Source organism: Oncorhynchus clarkii, chromosome 31 (genome assembly GCF_045791955.1).
Source record: "Oncorhynchus clarkii lewisi isolate Uvic-CL-2024 chromosome 31, UVic_Ocla_1.0, whole genome shotgun sequence".
Classification (NCBI taxonomy): Eukaryota; Metazoa; Chordata; class Actinopteri; order Salmoniformes; family Salmonidae; genus Oncorhynchus; species Oncorhynchus clarkii.
In genome coordinates, this window is record NC_092177.1 from 30,167,898 (window position 1) to 30,194,995 (window position 27,098).

Consider the following 27,098-nt stretch of genomic DNA (forward strand, 5'->3'; position numbering starts at 1 on the left):
AAACACACACCCTCAATATCTGCAATACAATCAGGGCCAAGAGACCGTCAGTATAAAATGAGTTGACTTTATTTATACCTAGCAAAAATATAAATGCCACAATTTCAATGATTTTACTGAGTATTAGTTCATAGAAGGAAATCAGTCAATTGAATTGAATTCATTAGGCCCCAATCTACGGATTTCACATGACTGGGCAGGGGCACAGCCATGAGTGGGCATAGGCCCACCCACTTGGGAGCTAGGTCCACCCACTCAGGAGCCAGGCCAAGCCAATCAGAATGAGTTTTCCCCCACAAAAGGGCTTTATTAAAGAAAGAAATAATCCTCAGCACACCCCCTACCCCTCCTCAGACGATGCCGCAGGTGAAGAAGCCGGATGTTGAGGTCCTGGGCTGGCGTGGTTACACGTGGTCTGCAGTTGTGAGGCCGGTTAGAGGCGGCTTATGGTAGAGAAATTAACATCTAATTCTCTGGAAATAGCTCTGTTGGACATTCCTGCAGTCAGCATGCCAATTGCACACTCCCTCAAAACTTAACATCTGTGGCATTGTGTTGTGTGACAAACGGCACCTTTTATTGTCCCCAGCACAAGGTGCACCTATGTAATTATCATACTGTTTAATCAGCTTATTGATATGCCACACCTGTCAGGTGGATTAATTATCTGGCAAAGGAAAAAAGCTCACTAACAGGGATGTAAACAAATTTGTGCACAAAATTTGAGACAAACACTTTACATGTTGCGTTTATATTGTTGTTCAGTACACAACACAGATGATATGATATGCAAGATGACATTGCAGAGTAGGGTGTCAGAACAGACCAAGGAGTGAGAGTGAAAAGAGGGAGGAAGGAAAGTAAACAAAACAGCAGAAAGACAAAGAAAGGAGAAATGTGGGCACTAGGATTGGAGGAAAACATCTGACAGAGGATTTATATGACGACTGCAGAGAGGAGAAAGAAAAAAAGACAACATGACTCGGATATAAAGAGGACAGGAAGTTGAGCGAGGCAACATCTCAGTCATGGTACATTTTGAGGATGCAGCTTTTGATCACTCCCATGTACCTGTCCCACACTACCTGGTGTCTGAGAGAGAGAGAGAGAGAGAGAGAGAGAGAGAGAGAGAGAGAGAGAGAGAGAGAGAGAGAGAGAGAGAGAGAGAGAGAGAGAGAGAGAGAGAGAGAGATATGTGGAACGTGTAAAACTCAAGACAAATTCTCATTATGAGAGCTGGCCAAGTTCCATAATATGGAGCGATCTTTGCTTATTCAGTTTAATGAGAGGCCTATTATAATATGGTTGTCTGATAAATATGTATTTGTTGAGTGTGTCGTGGTGCAGGGTTGTGTAAACTGTTAACCACATTCCAGAGTGGCTGTGCGAGAAACAAGGTAACTATAGTTTAAGTCACATGGAGAGAGATGCAGTGACACCCACTGGTGACAACTGGGATATGAAATACATACATTTTGCAAGCACACACTAAAAACGGTCAGGCCCTTAATGCATGCCAGGCAGCATAATACACTACATGACCAAAAGTCTGTGGACACCTGCTCGTCGAACATCTCATTCCAAAATCATGGGCATTAATATGTAGTTGGTCCTCCCTTTTCTGCCACAACAGCCGCCACTTTTCTGGGAAGGCTTTCCACTAGATGTTGGAACATTGCTGCAGCGACTTGCCTCCATTCAGCCACAAGAGCATTCGTGAGGTCGGGCACTGACGTCAGCGTTCCAATTTAACTCCATCGATCACCTTTGGGATAAGGTCATGGGTTCTCTGCAGGCCAGTCAAGTTCTTCCACACCGATCTCGAACAACCTATTTCTGTATGGACCACACTTTGTGCACGGGGGCATTGTCATGCTGAAACAGGAAAGGGCCTGCCCAAAACTGTTGCCACAAAGTTGGAAGCACAAAGTCGTCTAGAATGTCATTTTATGCTGTAGTGTCTTCCCCCGGCACCTGAACCATGAAAAACAGCACCAGAACATTATTCATCCTCCTCTAAACTTTACAGCACTATGCATTCGGGCCGGTAGCGTTCTCCTGGCAGATTTGTCTGTCGGACTGCCAGATGGTGAAGCGTGATTCATCACTCCAGAGAACACATTTTCACTGCTCCAGAGTCCAATGGCAGCGAGCTTTACGCCACTCCAGCCGACGCTTGGCATTGCACATGGTGATCTTAGGCTTGTGTGCGGCTGCTCGGCCATGGAAATCCATTTAATTAAGCTCCAGATGAACAGTTCTTGTGCTGACGTTGCTTCCAGAGGCAGTTTGGAACTACTCGCTTCAGCACTCGGTGGCCCCGTTCTGTGAGCTTGTGTGGCCTACCACTTCGCGGCTGAGCCGTTGTTGCTCCTAGACGTTTCCACTTCACAATAACAGCACTTACAGTTGACCGGGGAAGCTCTAGCAGGGCATACAACTGACAAACTGACTTGGTGGCATTCTATTACGGTGCCATTCTATTACGGTGCCATGTTGAAAGTCACTGAGCTCTTCAGTAAAGCAATGTTTGTCTATAGAGATTGCATGGCTGTGTGCTCGATTTTATACACCTGTCAGCAACAGGTGTGGCTGAAAAAGCCAAATCCACTCATTTGAAGGGATGTCCATGTTATACATACATTGCATATACAAAGGTAATATGTTACTCACTTGAATGTGTCAAGAATGTGTGCAGAGTTAGTGTAGTGAGTGAGGTAGAGCCTCATGTCTCCTGCTGTCCATTTGTCTGACCGGCACGGCTCAATAAACTGTGTGTGTGTGTGAGTGAGTGAGTGAGTGAGTGAGTGAGTGAGTGAGTGAGTGAGTGAGTGAGTGAGTGAGTGAGTGAGTGAGTGAGTGAGTGAGTGAGTGAGTGAGTGAGTGAGAGAGAGAGAGAGAGAGAGAGAGAGAGAGAGAGAGAGAGAGAAACAGAGGGATTACACCAGTCTCATGGGTGGCACAAAAGTCTATAGACCTTATTGGCCTGATAAGCCAGAGCCAGAGTTGAATATTCTGACTAAAAACATTCACTAATGTATATTACTAATGATTTACTTACATACCTTTTCCACCAGATCAATAAAGAAGTCTCTGACGTCTTTCGTGTTGGTTAATTTGGCAGCGATGTTGACAAGGCCTCTGGAGAGATTCTATGGATGAAGAGAGAGTAGAGTTTGTTTCAAATAATTATCAAATAATTTGAAAAGGTTTTTGATACGGCAGTTTAGAAATAATTCAACTCAAGTGAACTGTTTGAATAAGACAATTGATGTGCACATTTGACCCCATATAACCATGGTAACCACACTTTCTATGGACTGATTTACAGATTTTTGTAGTAGGCGGGACTGGACATCACCTTCTATGAAACTGTGTGGTCTGTTGAAGCGTTAGCAGTCCTGTTGGTTAACACAAGCATGTGTCGTCACTCACCTTGAAGTTGGCTTCCATCTCATTAAATGCTTTGGTCTTCCCCCGGAGAGCCGTGCACACCAAACTGAGTGGGGCGGAGGGAATGAGAGAAACAGGAGCAAGGGCATGAGGGATACTACTGAATATTGTCATTCATAATATTAAAACGCATACAATATACACAAAAAAATACGGAGAGAAAGAAAAAAGTGAATTATTGACAGGAAACTATATCAGGCAATCAATAACTAATGGACCACACTCATGCCTCTTGTGCTGGTCCAGCAGATCCTTGTCAGTAATTAAAATCTTCAGTTCCTTTAGATCTTGTAAGAACTCCTTCTCAAGATCCACGTCCATGTCTTCCACCATGTTATCTGAGAAGACAAACTACTTCAGACATCTGATATTGCCGTATTAGGTAACAGTGCTGTGACAGTAAAAAAAAAATATATATAACTCCAATTAATGCTCATAAGGACTCGGGAATGATTGCAGTGCACAACTGCAGGTCAATTGATTAGGGACTCACCCAATGCTCCCACGGTCCAGTTGCTGATGAGCTGCCCTGCACAGAAGGCAAAGTCCTGGAATGTAAGATAATGCAGCTTCTTCTTCCCCGTCTCAAAGCGATTGTTGGCAAAGAAAACAATGGCAGCGTAATCCCTGAGAAGAGGAGATGCAGGGGAGTTTTTTTTTTTTAAGAGGTCTAAGTGTACAAAATAAATGACAAGATTATATCAAATTGAATAGTAAATTCTACTTTTACCTGGCCAGCTTGTCAGAGAGAAGGAAGTGCTGACGAATGTTTTCCACCAGGGGTCCTTTCAGTTCCTCCACAACTTTGAATACACGCTTGAAGTTATCAAACTGGGAGAAAAGGGGATCATTCAGAAAAGGTTTAGTGTGCATGTGAAAAACAGTGGCATTTGGTCTTAGAACTACAGTGTCTCGAGCTCTGTAGCTCATATAATCTGTACAGGCAGGACGGTCTCACTAATGTTGAGCTGAGTTAGCATATTCCCTTATTCTGTGAGTGGCGTACAGTACCAGTCAAAAGTTGACACCTACTAATTCAAGGGTTTTTCTTTATCATTAATATGTTCTACATTGTAGAATAATAGTGACAACATCAAAACTATGAAATAACCCCCCCCCCCAAAAAAAAAAAAAAAGTGTTAAACAAACCTAAATAGATTTTATTTTTGAGTTTCTTCAAAGCAGCCACCCTTTGCCTTGATGACAGCTTTGCACACTTTTGGCATTCTCTCAACCAGCTTCATGAGGTAGTCACCTGGAATGCATTTCAATTAACAGGTGTGCCTCGTTAAAAGTTCATTTGTGGAATTGTTTTCCTTCTAAATGCATTTGAGCCAATCAGTCGTGTTGTGACAAGGTAGGGGTGGTATACAGAAGACAGCCCTATTTGGTTAAAGACCAAGTCAATATTATGGCAAGAATAACTCAAATAAGCAAAGACAAACAACAGTCCATCATTACATGAAGGTCAGTCAATTCGGAAAATGTAAAGAACTTTGAAAGTTTCTTCAAGTGCAGTTGCAAAAACAATCAAGCCTATGAGGAAACTGGCTCTCATGAGGACCGCCATAGGAAAGGAAGACCCAGAGATACCTCCACTGCAGAGGATAAGTTCATTAGAGTTACCTGCCTCAGAAATTGCAGCCCAAATAAATGCTTCAGAGTGCAAAGAAACCCCTACTAAAGGAAACCAATAAGAAGAAGAGACTTGGACCTCCCCAGTGGTCTAAGGCTAGCTATGCCACTAGAGATTCTGGGTTAAGAGTCCAGGGTCTGTCGCAGCCGGCCGCAACCAGAAGACCCACGGGGCGGCGCACAATTGGCCCAGTGTCGTACGGGTTAGGGGAGGGTTTGGCAGGGATGTCCTTGTCCCATCGCGCACTATTGACTCCTGTGGCGGGGCGGGCACAGTGCACGCTGACCCGGTCGCCAGATGTATGGTATTTCCTCTGACACATTGGTGCGGCTGGCTTCCGGGTTAAGTGGGCATTGTGTCAAGAAGCAGTTCGGCTTGGTTGGGTTGTTTCGGAGGACGCACGGCTCTCGACCTTCGTCTCTCCCGAGTCCATAGGGAAGTTGCAACAATGAAACAAGACTGTAACAACCAATTGGACATCACGAAATTGGAGAGAGAAAAAAAAAGAAAAAAAGAAGAAGAGACTTGCTTGGGCCAAGAAACGAGCAATGGACATTAGACCGGTGGAAATCTGTCCTTTGGTCTGATTTGAGATTTTTGGTTTCAACCGCCTTGTGAGACGCAGAGTAGGTTAACAGGTGATCTCTGAGTGTGTAGTTCCCACTGTGAAGCATGGAGGAGGAGGTCTGATGGTGTGGGTGTGCTTTGCTGGTGAAACTTCTGTGATTTATTTAGAATTCAAGGCACACTTAACCAGCATGGGTACCACAGCATTCTGCAGCAATACACCATCCCATCTGGTTTGTGCTTAGTAGGACTATCATTTGTTTTTCAACAAGACAATGACCCAACACACCTTCAGGCTGTGTAAGGGATATTGACCAAGAAGGAGAGTGATGGAGTGCTGCATCAGATGACCTGGCCTCCACAATCACCATAATTGAGATGGTTTAGGATGAGTTGGACCGCAGAGTGAAGGAAAAGCAGCCAACAAATGCTCAGCATATGTGGGAACTCCTTCAAGACTGTTGGAAAAGCATTTCAGTTGAAGATGGTTGAGAGAATGCCAAGAGTGTGCAAAGCTGTCATCAAGGCAAAGGGTGGCTTCTTTGAAGAATCTCAAATATATTTTGATTTGTTTAACACTGTTTTTGGTTACTACAATATTCCATATGTGCTATTTCAGTAGCACATATAGTTCTGATGTTTTCACTATTATTCCACAATGTAGAAAATAGTAAATATAAAGAAAAACCCTTGAATGAGTAGGTGTGTCCAAACTTTTGACTGGGACTGTATGTGGCTAAACAAGAAGCAATTGATGTACAGTGTATTTTGTATACAGCAGTACTGTGTGTCTAAGACAATTTTCCCCTTGGGACATGTTACAGGTCCGTGATGTAGTCATTGTTAATGGAGATGTCTCGCTGAGGTTTCTGCTACCTGCCGCCTGCAGCTCTTCAGTGTGACACCAGTCTTTGCACTGACATCATCCAGGTCCTTCTTGGTCCCCTTTGAGAGTTTCTTCCCAAGAACCTCTCGTACAAACACGCCATCGAACGTATAGTACCTTTACAGAAAGAGAGAGGCGAGAGGGAGAAGAGGGGCGAGAGGGAGTAGAGGGGCGAGAGGGAGTAGAGGGGCGAGAGGGAGGAGAGGGGCGAGAGGGAGGAGAGGGGCAAGAGGGAGGAGGAGAGGGGCGAGAGGGAGGAGAGGGGCGAGAGGGAAACAGATTAGGTGACGTTTAAGGCAGAGAAAGATAAGACGTTAAAAAGTGTTTCAGGAGATGGAGCACCTCTCTATGAGCATGGCTTGGCGATGAGGTGGGATCTGGAACAGCAGCTGATTGGCCAGTTTGGCGGGGCTGTGCAGGAGGCGCTCACACATCTGGAAGGTTCTGTACTGGTCCATGGTGTCACTGCGCAAAACCTCAGCACTGGCCTCACACTCCTCCAATACCCCTCCCTCCATACGAACCTTCACTGCATCATTCACTGAGGATGGGGCAGAAAGGAAACAGAATTCAAGGTTTATGTTAGAGATATCGATTAAGTATTTTTTTACGGATGACTGTGTCTAGTATGTGTGGGAGTTGGTGAATGTTGTGGCCAATACCTGTGTAACCATCCAGCCAGAACTGATAGACTTCCTCATCCATAATGGTGGTGTTACCCACAAACACATCGAGTTCCACTGACATCTAAGTGGAAACAAGACAAATATGGTTTTAAAGCGTCAACGTTTTCATTTCACTTGTCACAATACCTGTGGAATATTATTCACCACTTAGAGTGCATTCAGGAAAGTATATAGACTCTTAGACTGTTTCCACATTTGGTTACATTACAGCCTTTTCCTATCTAAACACAATATCCCATAATGACAAAGGGAAGAAAATAAACGTATTTTGTACATAATGTTGCTGCTACCATCTCTTATGACCGAAGAGAGCTTCTGGACATAAGAACAGCGATTACTCACCTCGAATTGGACAAATCATTTTTATTTCATGAGTCGGATGGGAAGGATATACTCCAAACACCCGAACAGGCCCTCATCATTCGCTGGAGAAAGAAACTGAGATTTTGCGGAAAGAGATCGGTGTGCCTTGTGAGGATCAGGCGAAGTGGCTAATCTGCCTTTGCCATCAGTACTGTTAGCTAACGTTCAATCCCTGGAAAATAAATGGGATGAACTGAAAGCACATATATCCTACCAACGGGACATTAAAAACTGTACTATCTTATGTTTCACCAAATCGGAGCTTAACGACGACATTAATAACATACAGCTGGTGGGTTATACACTCCATCGGCAGGATAGAACAGCAGCCTCTGGTAAGACACAAGGCGGGGGCCTATGCATATTTGTAAACAACAGCTTGTGCACGATATCTAAGGAAGTCTTGAAGTTTTGCTTGCACGAGGTAGAGTATCTCATGATAAGCTGTAGACCACACTATCAACCTAGAGAGTTGTCATCTGTATTTTTTGTAGCGGTCTACAAACCACCACAGACCGATGCTGGCACTAAAACCACACTCAATGAGCTGTATACCGCCATAAGCAAACAGGAAAACGCTCATCCAGAGGCGGCACTCCTAGTGGCCGAGGACTTTGATGCAGGGAAACTAAAATCAGTTTTACCAAATTTCTCTCAGTATGTTAAATATGTAACCGGGGGGGGGGGGGGGGGGGGGGCTTTAAACCTAACCATAATTCTATCCTCCTGATAGCTGTTTACAAGCAAAAATTAAAACAGGAAGCACCAGTGACTGGCTCTGTAAAGTGGTCAGATGACGCAGATGCTAAACTACAGAACTGCTTTGCTAGCACAGACTGGAATATGTTCCGGGATTCTTCCGGTGGCATTGAAGAGTACACCACATTAGTCACTGGCTTCATCAATAAGTGCATCGATGACATCGTCCCCACAGTGACTGTACGTACATACCCCAACCAGAAGCCATGGATTACAGGCAACATTCGCACTGAGCTAAAGGGTAGAGCTGCCGCTTTCAAGGAGTGGGACTAGCCTGTAAGCTTATAAGATATCTCGCTATGCCCACCGACGAACCATCAAACAGGCAAAGCATCAATACAGGACTAAGATCAAATTGTACTACAGCGGCTCCGACGCTCGTCGGATGTGGCAGGGCTTGCAAACTATTACAGACTACAAAGGGAATCACAGCCGGGAGCTGCCCAGTGACACAACCCTACCAGATGAGCCAAATCACTTCTATGCTCGCTTGGAGGCAAATAACACTGAAACATGCATGAGAGTATCAGTTTTTCCGGACAACTGTGTGATTACGCTCTCCGCAGCCAATGTGAGTAATACCTTTAAACAGGTCAACATTCACAAGGCCACAGGGTCAGACGGATTGCCAGGACGTGTACTCCGAGCATACGCTGACCAACTGGCAAGTGTCTTCACTGACATCTTTAACCTCTCCCCGTCTGAGTCTGTAATACCAACATGTTTCAAGCAGCCCACCATAGTCCCTGTGCCCAAGAACACTAAGGTAACCTGCCCAAATGACTACCGACCCATAGCACTCACGTCTGTAGCCATGAAATGCTTTGAAAGGCTGATCATGGCTCACATCAATACCATTATCCCAGAAAACCTAGACCCACTCCAATTTCCATACCGCCCCAACCGATCCACAGATGATGCAATCTCTATTGCAACCACAATGCCCCTTTCACACCTGGACAAAAGGAACACCTATGTGAGAATGCTCTTCATTGACTACAGCTCAGTGTTCAACACCATAGTGCCCTCAAAGCTCATCACTAAGCTAATGACCCTGGGACTAAACACCTCCCTCTGCAACTGGATCCTGGACTTCCTGATGGGCCGCCCCCAGGTGGTAAGGGTAGGTAACAACACATTCGTCACACTGATCCTCAACACAGGGGCCCCTCAGGGGTGCTTGCTCAGTCCCCTCCTGTACTCCCTGTTCACTCATGACTGCATGGCCTGGCCACCAAGACAGTCGTAAAGAGGGCACGACAAAACGTATTCCCCCTCAGGAGACTGAAAAGATTTGGCATGGGTCTTCAGGTCTTCAAAAGGTTTAACAGCTGCACCATCGAGAACATCCGGACGGGTTGCATCACTGGTATGGCAACTGCTCGGCTTCCAACCGCAAGGCACTACAGAGGGTAGTGCGTACGGCCCAGTACTACACCAGGGCCAAACTTCCTGCCATCCAGGACCTCTATACCAGGTGGTGTCAGAGGAAGGCCCTAAAACTTGTCAAAGACTCCAGCCACCCCTGTCATAAACTGTTATCTCTGCTACCGCACGGCAAGCAGTACCGGAGCTCCAAGTCTAGGTCCAAAAGGCTTCTAAACCGCTTCTACCCCCAAGCCATAAGACTCCTGAACATCTAATCAAATGGCTACCCAGACTATGCCCCCCGCCCCCCACGATGCTGCTACTACTCTGTTATTATGTATGCATAGTCACTTAAATAACTCTACCTACATGTAGATATTACCTCAATTACCCTCACATTGACTCTGTACCAGTACCTCCTGTATATAGCCCTGCTATTGTTATTTACTGTTGCTCTTTAATTATTTGTTATTCTAATCTCTTTTTTTACAGTATTTTCTTAAAACTGCATTGTTGGTTTAGGGCTTGTAAGTTAGCATTTCACTGTAAGGTGAATCTGTTGTATTCAGCGCATATGACAAATATAATTTGATTTGATTAATTTGAATTTACCACAGGTGGACTACAATCAAGTTGTAGAAATATCTCAAGGATGATCAATGGAAACAGGATGCACCTGAGCTCAATTTCGAGTCTCATAGCAAAAGGTCTGAATACTTATGTTTTTCATTTTTAATAATTTCGCAAAAAAATCCTAAAAACCTGTTTTCGCTTTATCTTTATGGGTTAGTGTGTAGATTTATGAAAAATATATACACTGCTCAAAAAAATAAAGGGAACACTTAAACAACACAATGTAACTCCAAGTCAATCACACTTCTGTGAATTTAAACTGTCCACTTAGGAAGCAACACTGACTGACAATAAATGTCACATGCTGTTGTGCAAATGGAATAGACAACAGGTGGAAATTATAGGCAATTAGCAAGACACCCCCAATAAAGGAGTGGTTCTGCAGGTGGTAACCACAGACCATTTCTCAGTTCCTATGCTTCCTGGCTGATGTTTTGGTCACTTTTGAATGTTGGCGGTGCTTTTACTCTAGTGGTAGCATGAGACGGAGTCTACAACCCACACAAGTGGCTCAGGTAGTGCAGCTCATCCAGGATGGCACATCAATGCGAGCTGTGGCAAGAAGGTTTGCTGTGTCTGTCAGCGTAGTGTCCAGAGCATGGAGGCGCTACCAGGAGACAGGCCAGTACATCAGGAGACGTGGAGGAGGCCGTAGGAGGGCAACAACCCAGCAGCAGGACCACTACCTCCGCCTTTGTGCAAGGAGGAGCAGGAGGAGCACTGCCAGAGCCCTGCAAAATGACCTCCAGCAGGCCACAAATGTGCATGTGTCTGCTCAAACGGTCAGAAACAGACTCCATGAGGGTGGTATGAGGGCCCGACGTCCACAGGTGGGGGTTGTGCTTACAGCCCAACACCGTGCAGGATGTTTGGCATTTGCCAGAGAACACCAAGATTGGCAAATTCACCACTGGCGCCCTGTGCTATTCACAGATGAAAGCAGGTTCACATTGAGCACATGTGACAGACGTGACAGAGTCTGGAGACGCCGTGGAGAACGTTCTGCTGCCTGCAACATCCTCCAGCATGACCGGTTTGGCGGTGGGTCAGTCATGGTGTGGGGTGGCATTTCTTTGGGGGGCCGCACAGCCCTCCATGTGCTCGCCAGAGGTAGCCTGACTGCCATTAGGTACCGAGATGAGATCCTCAGACCCCTTGTGAGACCATTTGCTGGTGCGGTTGGCCCTGAGTTCCTCCTAACGCAAAAGACAATGCTAGACCTCATGTGGCTGGAGTGTGTCAGCAGTTCCTGCAAGAGGAAGGCATTGATGCTATGGACTGGCCCGCCCGTTCCCCAGACCTGAATCCAATTGAGCACATCTGGGACATCATGTCTCGCTCCATCCACCAACGCCACGTTGCACCAGACTGTCCAGGAGTTGGCGGATGCTTTAGTCCAGGTCTGGGAGGAGATCACTCAGGAGACAATCTGCCACCTCATCAGGAGTATGCCCAGGCGTTGTAGGGAGGTCATACAGGCACGTGGAGGCCACACACTACTGAGCCTCATTTTGACTTGTTTTTAAGGACATTACATCAAAGTTGGATCAGCCTGTAGTGTGGTTTTCCACTTTAATTTTGAGTGTGACTCCAAATCCAGACCTCCATGGGTTGATAAATTTGATTTCCATTTATCATTTTTTGTGTGATTTTGTTGTCAGCACATTTAACTATGTAAAGAAAAAAGTATTTAATAAGAATATTTCATTCATTCAGATCTAGGATGTGTTATTTTAGTGTTCCCTTTATCTTTTTGAGCAGTGTATATATTCAATCAATTTTAGAATAAGGCTTTAAAAGTAACAAAATGTGGGGGGGGGGGGAAATCAAGGGGTCTGAATACTTTCTGAATGCACTGTACATAGCTACTCTGCAACTGAACCAACATCTGGGTTTACAGGAGACGTTGAATATGGAGATTCTCTTTTGGCCCAAGAAGCAGCCATTCAACTTGCCATTAACAAGCTTTTCAAGCTTAATAAATGTCAAAATACAGACAACTATCGTCATTACTGCCATTCCGGTCGGTACAGTGCCTTTGCGAAAGTATTCGGCCCCCTTGAACTTTGCAACCTTTTGCCACATTTCAGGCTTCAAACATAAAGATATAAAACTGTATTTTTTTGTGAAGAATCAACAACAAGTGGGACACAATCATGAAGTGGAACGACATTTTTTGGATTTTTCAAACTTTTTTAACAAATCAAAAACTGAAAAATTGGGCGTGCAAAATTATTCAGCCCCCTTAAGTTAATACTTTGTAGCGCCACCTTTTGCTGCGATTACAGCTGTAAGTCGCTTGGGGTATGTCTCTATCAGTTTTGCACATCGAGAGACTGACATTTTTTCCCATTCCTCCTTGCAAAACAGCTCGAGCTCAGTGAGGTTGGATGGAGAGCATTTGTGAACAGCAGTTTTCAGTTCTTTCCACAGATTCTCGATTGGATTCAGGTCTGGACTTTGACTTGGCCATTCTAACACCTGGATAGGTTTATTTTTGAACCATTCCATTGTAGATTTTGCTTTATGTTTTGGATCATTGTCTTGTTGGAAGACAAATCTCCATCCCAGTCTCAGGTCTTTTGCAGACTCCATCAGGTTTTCTTCCAGAATGGTCCTGTAATTGGCTCCATCCATCTTCCCATCAATTTTAACCATCTTCCCTGTCCCTGCTGAAGAAAAGCAGGCCCAAACCATGATGCTGCCACCACCATGTTTGACAGTGGGGATGGTGTGTTCAGCTGTGTTGCTTTTACGCCAAACATAACGTTTTGCATTGTTGCCAAAAAGTTCAATTTTGGTTTCATCTGACCAGAGCACCTTCTTCCACATGTTTGGTGTGTCTCCCAGGTGGCTTGTGGCAAACTTTAAACAACACTTTTTATGGATATCTTTAAGAAATGGCTTTCTTCTTGCCACTCTTCCATAAAGGCCAGATTTGTGCAATATACGACTGATTGTTGTCCTATGAACAGTCTCCCACCTCAGCTGTAGATCTCTGCAGTTCATCCAGAGTGATCATGGGCCTCTTGGCTGCATCTCTGATCAGTCTTCTCCTTGTATGAGCTGAAAGTTTAGAGGGACGGCCAGGTCTTGGTAGATTTGCAGTGGTCTGATACTCCTTCCACTTCAATATTATCGCTTGCACAGTGCTCCTTGGGATGTTTAAAGCTTGGGAAATCTTTTTGTATCCAAATCCGGCTTCACAACAGTATCTCGGACCTGCCTGGTGTGTTCCTTGTTCTTCATGATGCTCTCTGCGCTTTTGACGGACCTCTGAGACTATCACAGTGCAGGTGCATTTATACGGAGACTTGATTACACACAGGTGGATTGTATTTATCATCATTAGTCATTTAGGTCAACATTGGATCATTCAGAGATCCTCACTGAACTTCTGGAGAGAGTTTGCTGCACTGAAAGTAAAGGGGCTGAATAATTTTGCACGCCCAATTTTTCAGTTTTTGATTTGTTAAAAAAGTTTGAAATATCCAATAAATGTCGTTCCACTTCATGATTGTGTCCCACTTGTTGTTGATTCTTCACAAAAAAAATACAGTTTTATATCTTTATGTTTGAAGCCTGAAATGTGGCAAAAGGTCGCAAAGTTCAAGGGGGCCGAATACTTTCGCAAGGCACTGTACCCCCAAAAAACATCTAAATAGAAAAAGTTACATGCAACCCGGAAAAATGCCTTGTCTGGAAATAATCTAAATATTGTTTTTAAGCAAGTGTGCACCTCTCGGCTGATCCAGCAGTAGGAAAGGTCATTGATTTGATCACCTACAACAGTATGAACATCATATCAATCTGTTGTTTCACCCGCGATACATGGATGCAATAATATTTAATGTAAGTAGATTAAGTAACAATATAGGGTACGTTTTTACAGTGATTGTATATTTCTAGATAGGCTTTATTTAGTGTATTTTAATTCCAATAATATTGCAACAGGTGCAGAATAGGTGGATTTGACGCAATTGCACTTACTCAAAAAAAATAGATTCGTTCCAGACATGGCATGTTGTCGGTTGCATGTAACTTTTTATTTAGACCTTTTTGGGAGTACATACAGGCCGGAACGGCACAATTGACGACAGTTTCTCAGCAAAACTCCATTCTTTGGTAAGTACTGAACGTATTTTGATATTATTAAGCTTGAAAAGCTGGTTAATGGCAAGTTGAATGGCTGCTTCTTGAATTTAAAGGAAAATTGCCATATTCAACGACTCCTTTGTAAGCCTAGATTTTGTCTGGAAACCCGACATTGATTTGCATTAAATTCGATGTCAGGCAGAAATGAGCATTTTAATCAGGAAAGTTCTCTCTCACAACCTCTACAAGCCAGAATGTTGAATAAAATTACATTTTAACGTTCTTTGGCATTTGTCCGTACCGGGTCGGGCCCCCCTTTGCCTCCAGAACAGCCTGAATTATTTGGAGCATGGATTCTACAAGGTATGGCATTCAAACGATGCTCATTTGGTATCAAGGGACTTAACATGTGCCAGGAAAACATTCCCCACACCACCACGGTTGACACCAGGAAGGATGGAGCCATGGACTCACACTGCTTACGCCAAATCCTGACTGCCACCAGCATGATGCAACAGGAACCAGGATTCATCATGACCACTATAGCCGCTTCTTCTGTTTTTTTTTAGCTGATAGGAGTGGAAACCGGTGTGGCCGTCTGCTGCAATAGCCCATCCGTGACAAGGACCAACGAGTTGTGCATTCCGAGATGTCGTTCTGCGCCGTTATTAGCTTGCACGATTCTTGCCATTCTCCTTCGACCTCTCTCATCAACAATCCGTTTCGCCCACAGGACTGTTGCACCATTCTCAGTAAACCATAGACACTGTCATGCAAACAGCCCAGGAGGCCGGTCTGCCTGCTTTATATAGTGCTCCTGAGTGGCGCAGCGGTCTAAGGCACTGGATCAATCCCGGGCTGTATCACAACTGGCTGTGATTGGGAGTCCCATAGGGCAGCGCACAATTGGCCCTGATTTTCCTAGTTAAATAAAATGTTCAATATATATGGTGCCAGCCATGGCCAGGTGACTCACTGTCTGTGGGAGATATTTTCATGAAGGGGGTGATGTACCCAATAAACTGGCCAATGAGTGTATATCCATGGGGAAAGTATAATCACATAAACTTTTCAAAATCCTGCTAGTGCCTTCAGATTTCTATCACCTGAAGCATGTGCACAAGATACAAAATACATGCAGGTGACTCGTGCATACTTGCTGAGCTCGTGTTTACATGGTTCTGCACATGCTTCAGGTGATAGAAATCTGAATGCAATAAATTACCAGCGCTTTCAAAAGTTTGTAATTATACATTCCTACACGCTAAAAAGACCAACCGTATGGACAACCGGTAAAGTACTTTTAAATATATTTTTATTCAACATTCTGGTTTGTAGAGGTTGTGAGGGGAGACTTTCCTGATTAAAATGCTAATTTCTCCCCGACGTAGAATTCAACGTCAGGTTTCCTGCACTGTACTAAAAAGTCAATGTTTTACTAACGTTAGTTACTTGTTAGTTAGTTAGTTACATTAACTGTATACATTATCTGACTAAACAAGATGATACTTACCTTTTTAAATTAAGGTTCCAATATTCTAGACTGTTATAATATAGCTACGCGTTTTAACTAGGATGAGTAATAATCCCGGCTGTCCAGAACTGGTATACTACCGTTAGCTAACGTTGCTAGCTAGATAATTCATTATTATCTAAAAACATAACGGATAATAAGCTCCTATAAACTATGGAGACATTGCCATCCGTTGCTAATGCTGTAACGAAGCCTTTTTTCGAAAAAATAAACGGAAGAAAATACCTGTGAACAACACTTTATTGTGCCTTTACAGGAAGTATCGTTATATAGCCAGATAAGTATGTTTGGTATAGCCCATAGAGAATGATAGAAGCGTCTAGTGGCCCATTTCGTATGGGCAGCGCCATTGAGGGCTTCCACCATTTTAATTGAGTCAGCTGGGCGGGTCTTCCAACTTCATTGGCTGGGTCATCAGAAGGGACCGGCCAATCGTGAAGAAGAAAATTAACTACTTCAAAATGGAGATTGCCTCAATGGATCTGCTCATGCTGTCACAAACGCTATAATGGCACACATACTAAGATGAGTCCTCTATCTATCTCTATGAGTATAGCCAAAGATGGTTGGCTGTTTACCATAACATGTTTTTATCAGTTCCGGTCAATTTAACGGGGTGGGTCTACCATAGACACAATGAGCTCGCTAGCTTGTAGTCCTAAAAAAACGGAAATTATTTACCTCTGGTTCCTTCAGCCATTCCAGTGGGGAAAATAGGGTTTTGGGATAATTGCCGAAAATAAGGTCTGAGGTTAACACAGGCTAAGGATATCTAATAGCCTACGTTTTATTATATAAGATAATATCAGTCAGTGAACATGACCTTTATACAATATGAAGCATTTATGTGCATTTTTTTTTACATAAACGCTTCAAAATCCACAAAAAGTGACGTTAGCTGATGAAGATTATCTCATAGAACAAAACGTATAAGATCTCCTAAACCTGTGTTTACCACATACTTTATTTTCGGCGTTTATCCAAAAACGCCATTCATTTCCCAATAGGCTTTTTCCAGCGAACTATGGCAGAGTTAGTGCCTACAAAAGGACGCCATTACTATGTCTCTCTAAAGCAGCTGGGTCTGTTCTACTTAGTTCATTGGCTTTCATTCAATCAACAAACAAACAAAAACAGTGAGTAGAGTGTCTCGCTTCCTCTTTCATATCTGGTATAGCGGCCATATTTAAACCTTTTCAGCAGCACACTTTGAACTACTTATTTCCAACAACAAAACATGTGGAATACTACAATCTATGAAAAATATGATGTAACCTACATGAGAACATGTTGCACAAGTTTATATAGTAAAATTATATGTTGATATACAAAACATATGCAATTATATTATGTAAAACAGAATATCAGAACGGTTATTTTACCATAATAAACACAAATAAAATGTTAAAAAGTAGATAGCTACTATGATGAATTATGGTGTGTGTGTGTTTTTGCGCATGCTTTCCCTGCAGAGATTTATCTGAATAAATCCCACCAAATCCCTCTCCTCGCCCCTCCCATCCTCCTGTTGCTGTATCTGTCTGTGCCCTTCAAAATTACAAAAGAGAAAAAGTACACAGTCAACTGTCTTTTTGTTTTACACCTCACTGCAAACCAACCAACCAACCAACCCTCTCCCAGTTCCAGCCCTTCTGTTAGCTAACCTCACCCTGATTCCATCCCCTGCTTCCCCCAGTCCCTGTATAACACCCTATATTGTTATGGCCTCACTGAAACAATAGAGCTGGAATGAAGGGCGGAAGGATGTGGCCAAATACCTCATGCTTAAACCTTTTGTCACACTTTCCATCTGTGTATTTGAAATTGTGTAGACTACACTGTAACTCTGATTCACTTATTGTTCTGTGTCAAAGTGTGACTCTGATGCTTGTGTGTCATATTCTGTTGTGTGTGCGTGCGTGTGTGTGCGCGTTTGTGGGCCTACGGTTGGAGGGGGTGGAGAGTGGGGTCCTGTGGGGAGGTATTTAACAAATATATATGGAATACAAATATACAATGGTATGTGATATGATTGCTATATATTCCGAATAAATTATTGTAGTTCTGCCCGTAGATTTGAACACAAATGTGATACAGCCTAAACAAAATTAATAGTATTAACACATGCATTCAAATTTTGTGTGATGTAATTTATTTCGACGGGATACAATACGTAGTATAAGCTATTCCATCGAAATAAATGACATCACACAAAATAAAACGAAATAAAAGTAGTGTAAGCTATTATTTTACCGTAAAGGAAGACCAAACGGAAAGAGAGAGGGGAGGGATTCAGAAGAGGGGCATTCCTACGGCCGCCTCCTTCACAACCACCATCCGACAACCATACTTGAATGCTCAAGAATGTAATCGCTTTTTTAATCATTTTGTAGGATAATATCAAGAAACTGTGTTTTTAAAACATCAGTGAATATTTTGACCTTCACTGTTAAACCGAGCATCTCTTCTACAAACGTGGTCTGTATCGATTTCGTCAACATTTTTATTGTGTTTGTTCATTTCTTTTTTTAAAGACTACATGGATGATTACTACTAATTTCTATAGCTTTTTATGTGAAGGGAGAGGATAGAAGAAAATCCCATTCTTTTTAAATGGGCGTCATTTTCTGAAATTCACTGAGTGGAGAGAAAAACCGAGTCTGAGAGGAGACATCCGCTTTATAATGACAGTGGAAGAAGGCCGACATTGTAATCCTCCACACACCAATGCAATAGGATGAGCAGGAATCTGGATGTATTTCTCTTTTTTGAAACTTCAGAGCCTTGTTTGTTTTCATCGGTGAATTTCAAAGTACTGCCTATTTCGGGGTTATAATCAAAAGGAATGTTATGCCATGAACAAATTCTCCAAACAGAGGGAATACAACATTTACTCGGACAGAACGAAAGCATATGCTCTTCAGCACGTCACTTCTGATAATAAGATATGAAGATCTGAGTAAAATAGCGTTATCGTACTTTATCCAAGGTTTTCCGATATAGGATGACGAGTCAACTGCACAATAAAAACGAAATAACGGATTGCAAAATCACGAAAACCTCACCCTGCTGAAGGTAACCAAGGAAAAGCAAAGGGAAAACTGGACATTAATGCAAACTCTTTTTTACAAAGCCTATAATCGCAGATTATCATCTGAGATATGAGAGAGATGGATTGACATTTTATATTGAAAATATATACATTCTTTGCTTTGTTTTAAATTATATCAAGAGCGAATTTGTTCAGGGAATTTTATAGCTCATAGAAGAACGTTGATGTGTAGCATGCACTTTTCCCCATTATCCATAGGTAAAACCAATAATTACTGTTGGCCTATATTTTGCTTCCATGGTTGGATAGAGTCATTTGATAGTCATACAATTCAGGGCTGCCTGTAAAAAGCTTACTGTAGCCTCCATGCACATTGCAGAGCATCCCAGGAATTGTAGACTCAAGTTAATTTGCCTCTACTGCCTGTAATTGGGAAAGGCTATTTCTCAGGTTATTGAATTACAGATCAGTCCAAAAAATATGGGGAGTGACAGTGAGCTCTACAACAGAGACTTGTCAAAGATGTCTGACGAGGATTTACTCTCCTGCTCTAAAGAAGAGCTGGTGAGTCGACTGCGTAAAGAGGAGTCAGAGAAGATCTCTGCTCTTATCCAGCGTGGACGGCTGATAAAAGAAGTTAACAAACAATTACAAGGCCACCTGCTTGAGATCAGGGAGCTGAAAACCGTCAACCAGCGTCTCCAGGAAGAAAACACAGAATTGCGTGACTTGTGCTGTTTCCTTGATGATGACCGACTAAAGGTGAAGAAGCTGGCCCGGGAATGGCAGCTGTTCGGTCACCACGCAGCCAAAGTGATGCGTGAGGATCTGGGCGGCTACTTGAAAAAACTGGCCGACCTAGAGTGCTTGCAGGATGGATTGGTAAAGGAGAATTTGGACCTCAAAGAACTCTGTCTGGTCCTGGAGGAGGAATGTGTCAGCAGGAATGACTCCAGTCCCGGTGGTTCCACTGAGCTCAACCTGCCGTGTATGGTGTCCCGAGACCTGGGAGATGGAAGTTCAAGCACTGGGAGTGTCGGTAGTCCGGACCAGCTCCACCTGGTGTGCTCACCTGATGACTGATGATGGGACAGAGCCGGATACTTTCACTGAGTAGTGAAAGAGCACGATAAAGAGAAATATGGGTTGAGGAAATATGTTTAGTTGTTTACAGCATTCATTGGTAGAACACAAACTTGATTGGGATACTTTTTAGAAGATGGCCTATAACAAACAGTAACACAGCATCATCTCCAGAATAGCAGTCAAGATTGGGATACTTTTTAGAAGATGGCCTATAACACACAGTAACACAGCATCATCTCCAGAATAGCAGTCAATTATGTTCCTTCTGTACATGCTGCTGTCCTAAAGAAGAGTTGGAAAAGGATCCTCAAGAGAAAAGAAAAAGGTTTTTTCCTGGAAAGAGGGATGACAGGCCCACATAAACATTTGAGACTAAAGGTCAAGCTTTATCGAATGATCATTTCACAATTTTATGCTTTTTTAAAACAATCTTTTGGGAGGTTTTCCTCTGTTCTGTGATTGAGACTATATGTGGTTAATAGTAGCAGGTGTTGGAAGGAGGTTAGGTTAGGATGTTATCTCATGCACTGTACTGATAGTGGACTACTTCGTACTGCATTGCACTGGACAAAACTATTATATGAGTCCTTGTAGACACATATCTCGATCCAGATTTGAGCCATACTAGTCTACTGTACATGACATCCAAAAGCACTGAAATATTTGAAGGATGAGTGATGATTTTTGTGAAAGACCTTTAAATAACATTTAAATAATGTAGATTATGCATTCAGTCCCTCAGGTCAGGATTGGAGTGCTGTGTGTATGAAATCACAAACTAACAATGAAATAGTACATTATGAACACTGTCTTGGCTGCCCATTGGTTTTACACTGAAAGACATAGCTAGTGTGCCACAGTAATTTAGGCTGTACAATGCACTAAAACTTGTGATGGCACCGCTGGTTTGTGTCTTGCACCTGCACCTATGATGGTGTACTTAGACCTTCTTCAGAACTGAACGGCCCAGGCTGTTCTCAACCAGCCACTTTTGTGTCAAACTGGAAGCTCGAGACTGGATTTGACATGATGCTGGGAACTAGACAAGACACTTTTACTTTGTTCTTTACTACATTATTATTGTTATGATTATTATCATTAGTACTACTGCTTCACATTTTCTGTCTAAATTGCCAATAGTCAGGATCCTAATATAATGTTTTGTGGTAATTCTGTAGATATATTCTCTCATTGTCATTAACTTGACATATCAGTATTACACCATTAACAAATACATATTTCTGTTTTAAGCATATAGACCATGCTCATGGATTGGATAAGATTTGCTTTGTTGTTGGCTGTGATTGGTGGGCTGCTTGTAGTGCATTGAAGAGCTTTAAATACACTGGCTGAGACACTCAATCATGTTGTGACCTTTCTTTGTGTGTGTGTGACTTTGCAGAAAGACATTCATTTTACATGGTGCAACATGAGTGATTGATTGATCTCTCTACCTGTTTGTTATGACCTGTTTGTCCCAGACTGCAGGCGATTGATGTTCCTGTCCATGTCATACAGCCTGGCATTGTGGAAATGTATCAGTTTTATTTTTGGACCTCTGTTTGCGCAGTGGACGGTAATGCTTTAACAGAGAGCTCATTTTACAGAGAGGAGCACACATAGGCTCTCTCTCCTAAATCTCCTTTTTATTATCACTGCTATCATATACTCTCTGGGCCTCCTGTGAGTGAGTGAGTGAGTCACTTCATTTGCGAGAAGTACAGTAACATCAGAACTCTGTGTTCAGGAATCAGGGTCATGGCCAATAGATCTCCATTTACCAGACTCTCATTTTGATCTACGTTTTGTCCTCTGCCAGACCTCCCATTCAATCAAAAACCCAGATGTCCCGCTGTGACCTCCTTTTCTTCTTGCTTATCTTTCTTATTCAGCCCATCTGAAACGTTAATGTGTTATTTGTATCTGTTTGTATTGAAGTCAGTTATACAATTATTTCCAGAGAGGAAGCAGAGAGGTAATGGCCAGCTTTCCCCTCCCTTTCCTCCCCAGCCTCCATTACCTCCTTACATAATGTTGCTATGCAGCAACATCAAGCAGGAAACGGGACGTATTCAAAATGGACTAACTAACTAATGGGTGTAACACTAAGGATGCATTTAGTCTTCTTTTTACCCCTTTCATACTGATATTTTAAAGTGTAGAATTTGATTGAACTTTTTGACATATTGATGCAAATATCATCGCATGAACATAATCAAACATACTTAACGTCACCAGATGCACATAATGTTGTCTTTAAAAAAATGTATTTATTGTACCGATGTCTATGAACACATTTAAGTGAAGGCACTGCCCACTGCACTGACCCACACACATCAGTCAAAAGAGACACATTATAAAAAAATATACTACACTCAATAAATACATGTCTATATATTCTATATTTACTCTCATGGTCCTGCCTTAGTTGTCTTTCAAATTTTCCCCAAATAATGCAGTTTTTCATAAATTAAATAAATTATATTGTACTAAAAGTACAATATGAGAAGTAGATGTATGCATCTTTTATATAAAAGATAGCTAGCTCACATGAAAGTTTACCTGGCATGCACATACATTTACCCTCAAACAAACCCACAGTGTTTATTACCATGCACTACCATGATGTGGTTCCTACATTACAAACTGGGTGGTTCAAGCCCTGTATGCTGAAAACCATGGTATATCAGACCATATACCACAGGTATGACAAACATTTATTTTTACTGCTCTAATTAAATTGGTAACCAGTTTATAATAGCAATAAGGCACCTCAGGTATTTGTGGTATATTACCAATATGCCACAGCCCTTAGCCGTGGTATATTGGCCATATACCTCACCCCCTTAAATATATCACCATTATTGCCAAAGTACACCGAGTTAATACATTTTTGTTTGCACATTTGCACAGTTGCACATGTTTTGAACATAACAAATATAGGTTGTCAGAAGTTATATGCATCGATGAAAACAAAAAAAGTGTAACAATACAACCCTTTAAATAGGAGTCATTCGCATCACCATAATGCTTTTTGTGAGAATCAGTATTTTAGCTTTTGTGTGCATTTAGTGTGTAGGGGCTATTTGGAAAGTGTAGGCACAGAGGAAATTAAGTAGACCAGCTGCATTTAGCGTATAATTACTGTCGTTATTAAAGTCACCTATGTCATAATTTTCTTCATCTTCATAACCGTCAGTGTTGTCACTCAGTCTTTCCCACCAAGGAAGCCAGTTAAATTACAGTGTGATGATGGTAGGGGAGTTTAGGGAGTGATCTGATTGGTCCCCACTGCTGCTGCTACGGCGATGGGCAATACTACAGGGCTGGGGGTTTCGAGACTGCTGGGCCACACCATGTTGAGAGGAAGATAACAGAGTCGGTAGAGCCTGGGATGAAATAGTGGAACTGGAGTCTAGAGAGCCAGAGGGATAACTGAAGACCAGACTAGCCGTGAAAGGAGTAAGAGATGGAGTAGAAATAAGAATTGGGGTGTGAAGTGACTCAGATTCCATGGGGACAGCAGAGGCAGAGGAGGTCACAGGACGGACAGGGATAGTAATTTTTGGTTTGGGCTTCTCTATCCTTGATTGGCTCTTTGCTGAGCTCCCTGGTAGGTCAGGAAGCTCAGGCTCAATTTTGATACCTCCCAATGAGGGAAGCTCTGAGCTCTGGTCAGAATCTGAGTCAGAGTCTTGGATTTTGCAAATGGGGCGGTGGGCCTCCAGAACCAACTCTAGCTTTTCTTTCTCCTTCTCTAGTTCGGCAATCTCTTTCTGCAGACAGGACTTTTTACCTTCCAACTCATCTGTCTCCTAAGAGAGGGGAAATGAAAGATAAACGGTTAGGGTTGTATTGTCAATCTATTATTTTTCAATTGGTCGAGAAATCCAGTAGTTGATGATTTATAAACTTTAATGATATATAGGTTCATTGCCCCCCTGAAATAAAATTCAACTTACGATTTGCAGCGTGTCTGTCAGCTCCCGTCGACGGTTACGACACTTGGCAGCTGCCTGTTTGTTTCGCTCCCTCCTTATTCTGCGTCTCTCCAACTCCTCTGGGGACAACTAAAGCAGGAGAAAGACATTTGATGAGGCAGAGTTATGACTGAAAAAAAGTTATAATACATTTTACAACTCAATTGAATAAAGGGGACTGGACTGAATAGCTGTAAAATGTGTTGTGGTGAAATACTACCACCTTGTGTATGAACTGAGTCACTATATTCAAACTTTCAAGATGGCCCTTAATTTCGTAACATCAGAGGCTTTTGTCATTTTGTTACACCCTTTCTCCAATTTCATTTAACATTGTTCATCCAATTTATCCCGCCTTGTATTGTGATGAGTCACTCAGACCCCAATTGTGACTCAGGTATGAGTCATATGACTTGCCCCAGTGAATCATGATAGCCCATTTCCTGTCTCATCAAATTTCAGCTCACTCAACCACACATTCTGAAAGTGTAACAAAGCCAACAGGTATGAAAATAATCTACTCTCAAGGAAAACAAAACCTACTAGTAGTTTAACTACTTGATGTCTTGCCATCTTACATTTTGTGAAACTGCTCGTGTCAGATATATTTTGGCTCAAACAGGTTGATAAAAGCTCTCATCCTTTCTGGCACTTAGCCAACGTCACACTAACATCAAACGAGTGGCGTATCTTAAACAACGATGAAACAGGTCATTGTACATAGCTGTTCCAAAGTACATAGTTGTCAACCAAAACAAATGCTTGGTCAACCTCTGCATCATCTGGAATTTCCACATCGTCGCAGAAATCTATCCCGTTCAAAAGATAGCTCTCAGGAATATTTGTTTCTGTAATTTTGTTTTCAACCTATCAGACAAGACGAGTGTGTGGTGAAGTCTCACTGCCATGTCAGACGTATAAAACAGTCACACACACTACAGGATATTACACATGACCGACGCACTGACTCAACCGTCTGTCTCCACACCTCTGTGAAGTCTCTAGTTGCCCTATTCCCTGGCCCTCTCAGTCCCACCGGAGCACTCTAATTCTAAGCCTTGCAGTCGTATCTTTATACAGTGTATCCCTATTAATAAGACAACAACTACATGGAAAAGGGACTACTAAAGACTGTTCCTCTTCAAAGACAACCACTTCTTCAAAATCTAAATGTAGGCCTATGTAGTGTTAAGTGACCTTACGTTTCATGTGCATTTTGGTCAGATATCCACCCACATTCTGGCACAATGCCTATCTACATTTTGATTGATGCTGAAAGTCAATTATATAGTATTACACCCTGCTGGCTAAAGACCACACATATTCTTTCTTACATGTTCATCGTTCCTGCGTCTGGTTGTGCTCCCGGATCTTGCCACTGCCCTTATGACCCCTGGTCTGTAGAGGTGTGGTTGGGAAGGTGAAGGGTTGAAGGGCCTCATTCCTGCTGCAGGTGAGTAAAGAGGACGTGGAGGCCGCGAGGGTCCAGCTGGACCAATGAAGGAGGGCTGGACCAACCACTGGAGGTCTTGGTTGGAAGTGATGGCATTGAGACTGGGGACAAACTGGCTGCCACCTGCCACAGTGAACTTCTTAAGGGAAAGCGAGAGAGAGACAGAGAGAGAAAGAAAGAGAGGAGGAGGTTAGAGTAAGGACATGATGGGTAAACTAACAAACAGAAAGTGATTTACAGCAATGTAATTATTTTGAACCAGATATGTGTCATGGGCAATGGACATGCCTAGTTAAATAAAATAAATAAAACATGCTATCCATGCTTTTGACATGGACATAGGTGTGCATCCGGATGTAAAGGCAACACTCTTGACAAAGACGGTGAGCATTGAAAATATAATTTAAAATCCATAATGTGTATCTATTCATCAGACAATGGTAATCAAGATGCACCATGGCTATAATACAATTATGAGCCTACTACATTTGTATGTAAATATTATGGCATTAATAACCTATTATTACTACATTCTGCAATTAATATGATTAAGCAATATCATAATTATTGAGGGGAGAAACTTTACACAAATTATGATTTATTACTTTTACTAGTGTTTATCAACATAGACCAATATGTGTGCCTACCTGATCTTGTTGAGTAGTTGAGGTGCTGGTGCCCTGGGATACAGCACTCGATCCGGTATTGGTGGACGCAGAGTCGCTGCCTCCTCGGCCCAAGTTCCCAAAGTTTCGGTACATCCTTGATTGTAAACTACTATCCCGATTCACGATGAGTGCAAAGTAATCCTGAGGAGTTTTATGAAGAGCAAGCGATTAAATGTTCAGGGAAAGTGTCAGGTTCACTCATTCAAACGTGGGGCAAACCCTCCTTATTGCGGGATGTTGGTAGGATCCAAAAAGAAAGGGGAATAAGAAAACTGCGAATTCAAATCTTGTTTTCCTATGTATGACTAAATTCTCCCAAATTCATTTGAATTACTTCTTACGTATTGATCATTCCAGTTGAACTGAACAGTAAAGAGTGCTCGTGGAATTATAAACACCCAAACCGATTCTATAGTTATTTAACGCCCCTCCCAATTTACTGGAAGTGGTGGTGTCTTGGTTTTTGACTTGTAACTGACCACATGCGGATGACGTATATAACCATATATGGTGAGTTTCCTCCATAGAGTGTTCCCGGGATTCCTCCATTGACAGGAGCGGAAAGCACGCTCTCTTTGAATTCTACAAGTTTATGCCCCATGCTCGCGTTCACATTCATTTTTTACCATACAACTTTTTATAGAATCTGTCCAATCGTGTTTTATGAAAATTAATCATGTCACAGAAACATAGCCTTCTGTCTATAAGAATGCAGTATTGTCATTCATTATGGTGTTCGTTGTATCCTATTATTTATTTAATAATAATATAATAATTGTAAGAAATGTGGCTGTTTTAAAAGCTAAGTACGCTATTTAAATAATTAGTATGTGTGTTAACAATTAGTGAAATAACAGAACGTATTGAGGTTTGGCGCTT

At 42.4% G+C, this 27,098-nt stretch overlaps 3 protein-coding genes across 4 annotated transcripts; 1 reads left to right on the plus strand and 2 right to left on the minus strand.

The window, feature by feature from the left end:
- Positions 1-47: 47 nt before the first annotated feature.
- On the minus strand, positions 48-16,353 carry LOC139390532 (acidic fibroblast growth factor intracellular-binding protein B-like). The gene is made up of 11 exons (XM_071137707.1): positions 15,960-16,353; positions 7,205-7,289; positions 6,885-7,083; positions 6,533-6,659; positions 4,184-4,284; positions 3,947-4,080; positions 3,683-3,791; positions 3,436-3,499; positions 3,066-3,152; positions 2,674-2,771; positions 48-1,092 (listed from the first exon to the last, which is right to left on the minus strand). Exons 2-11 carry the CDS (start codon positions 7,287-7,289, stop codon positions 1,023-1,025), a joined length of 1,074 nt encoding a protein of 357 aa, XP_070993808.1. The 5' UTR covers positions 15,960-16,353; the 3' UTR covers positions 48-1,022.
- A 1,948-nt stretch (positions 16,354-18,301) lies between these two features.
- LOC139391017 (coiled-coil domain-containing protein 85B-like) lies at positions 18,302-21,480 on the plus strand. Its single transcript, XM_071138481.1, has 2 exons — positions 18,302-20,256; positions 20,328-21,480. The coding sequence occupies exon 1, from the start codon at positions 19,513-19,515 to the stop codon at positions 20,113-20,115; it is 603 nt and encodes a 200-aa protein (XP_070994582.1). The 5' UTR covers positions 18,302-19,512; the 3' UTR covers positions 20,116-20,256; positions 20,328-21,480.
- An 807-nt stretch (positions 21,481-22,287) lies between these two features.
- On the minus strand, positions 22,288-26,583 carry LOC139391016 (fos-related antigen 1-like). 2 transcript variants are annotated; one of them, XM_071138480.1, is made up of 4 exons: positions 26,199-26,583; positions 25,433-25,687; positions 24,081-24,188; positions 22,288-23,933 (listed from the first exon to the last, which is right to left on the minus strand). In XM_071138480.1, the coding sequence occupies exons 1-4, from the start codon at positions 26,310-26,312 to the stop codon at positions 23,358-23,360; spliced, it is 1,053 nt and encodes a 350-aa protein (XP_070994581.1). In that variant the 5' UTR covers positions 26,313-26,583; the 3' UTR covers positions 22,288-23,357. The 2 variants fall into 2 exon arrangements, with proteins under 2 accessions (XP_070994581.1, XP_070994580.1); XM_071138479.1 differs by having other exon boundaries at positions 25,433-25,690; positions 26,199-26,558.
- Positions 26,584-27,098: the final 515 nt, after the last annotated feature.

What these genes read in the sequence shown, in the direction of transcription:
- LOC139391016 (XM_071138479.1), bottom strand. Translation starts at nt 26,312, where the DNA reads ATGTACCGAAACTTTGGGAACTTGGGCCGAGGAGGCAGCGACTCTGCG. An exon ending in GACGCAGGAACGATGAACAT is followed by an intron (nt 24,189 to 25,432) that starts GTAAGAAAGAAT and finishes CTCCTGCTTTAG; the next exon opens with TTGTCCCCAGAGGAGTTGGA. An exon ending in TGACAGACACGCTGCAAATC is followed by an intron (nt 23,934 to 24,080) that starts GTAAGTTGAATT and finishes CCCCTCTCTTAG; the next exon opens with GAGACAGATGAGTTGGAAGG.
- LOC139391017 (XM_071138481.1), top strand. Translation starts at nt 19,513, where the DNA reads ATGGGGAGTGACAGTGAGCTCTACAACAGAGACTTGTCAAAGATGTCT.
- LOC139390532 (XM_071137707.1), bottom strand. Translation starts at nt 7,289, where the DNA reads ATGTCAGTGGAACTCGATGTGTTTGTGGGTAACACCACCATTATGGAT. An exon ending in TGAAGAGCTGCAGGCGGCAG is followed by an intron (nt 4,285 to 6,532) that starts GTAGCAGAAACC and finishes CTTTTCTCCCAG; the next exon opens with TTTGATAACTTCAAGCGTGT. An exon ending in TTATTGATCTGGTGGAAAAG is followed by an intron (nt 2,772 to 3,065) that starts GTATGTAAGTAA and finishes ACACACACACAG; the next exon opens with TTTATTGAGCCGTGCCGGTC.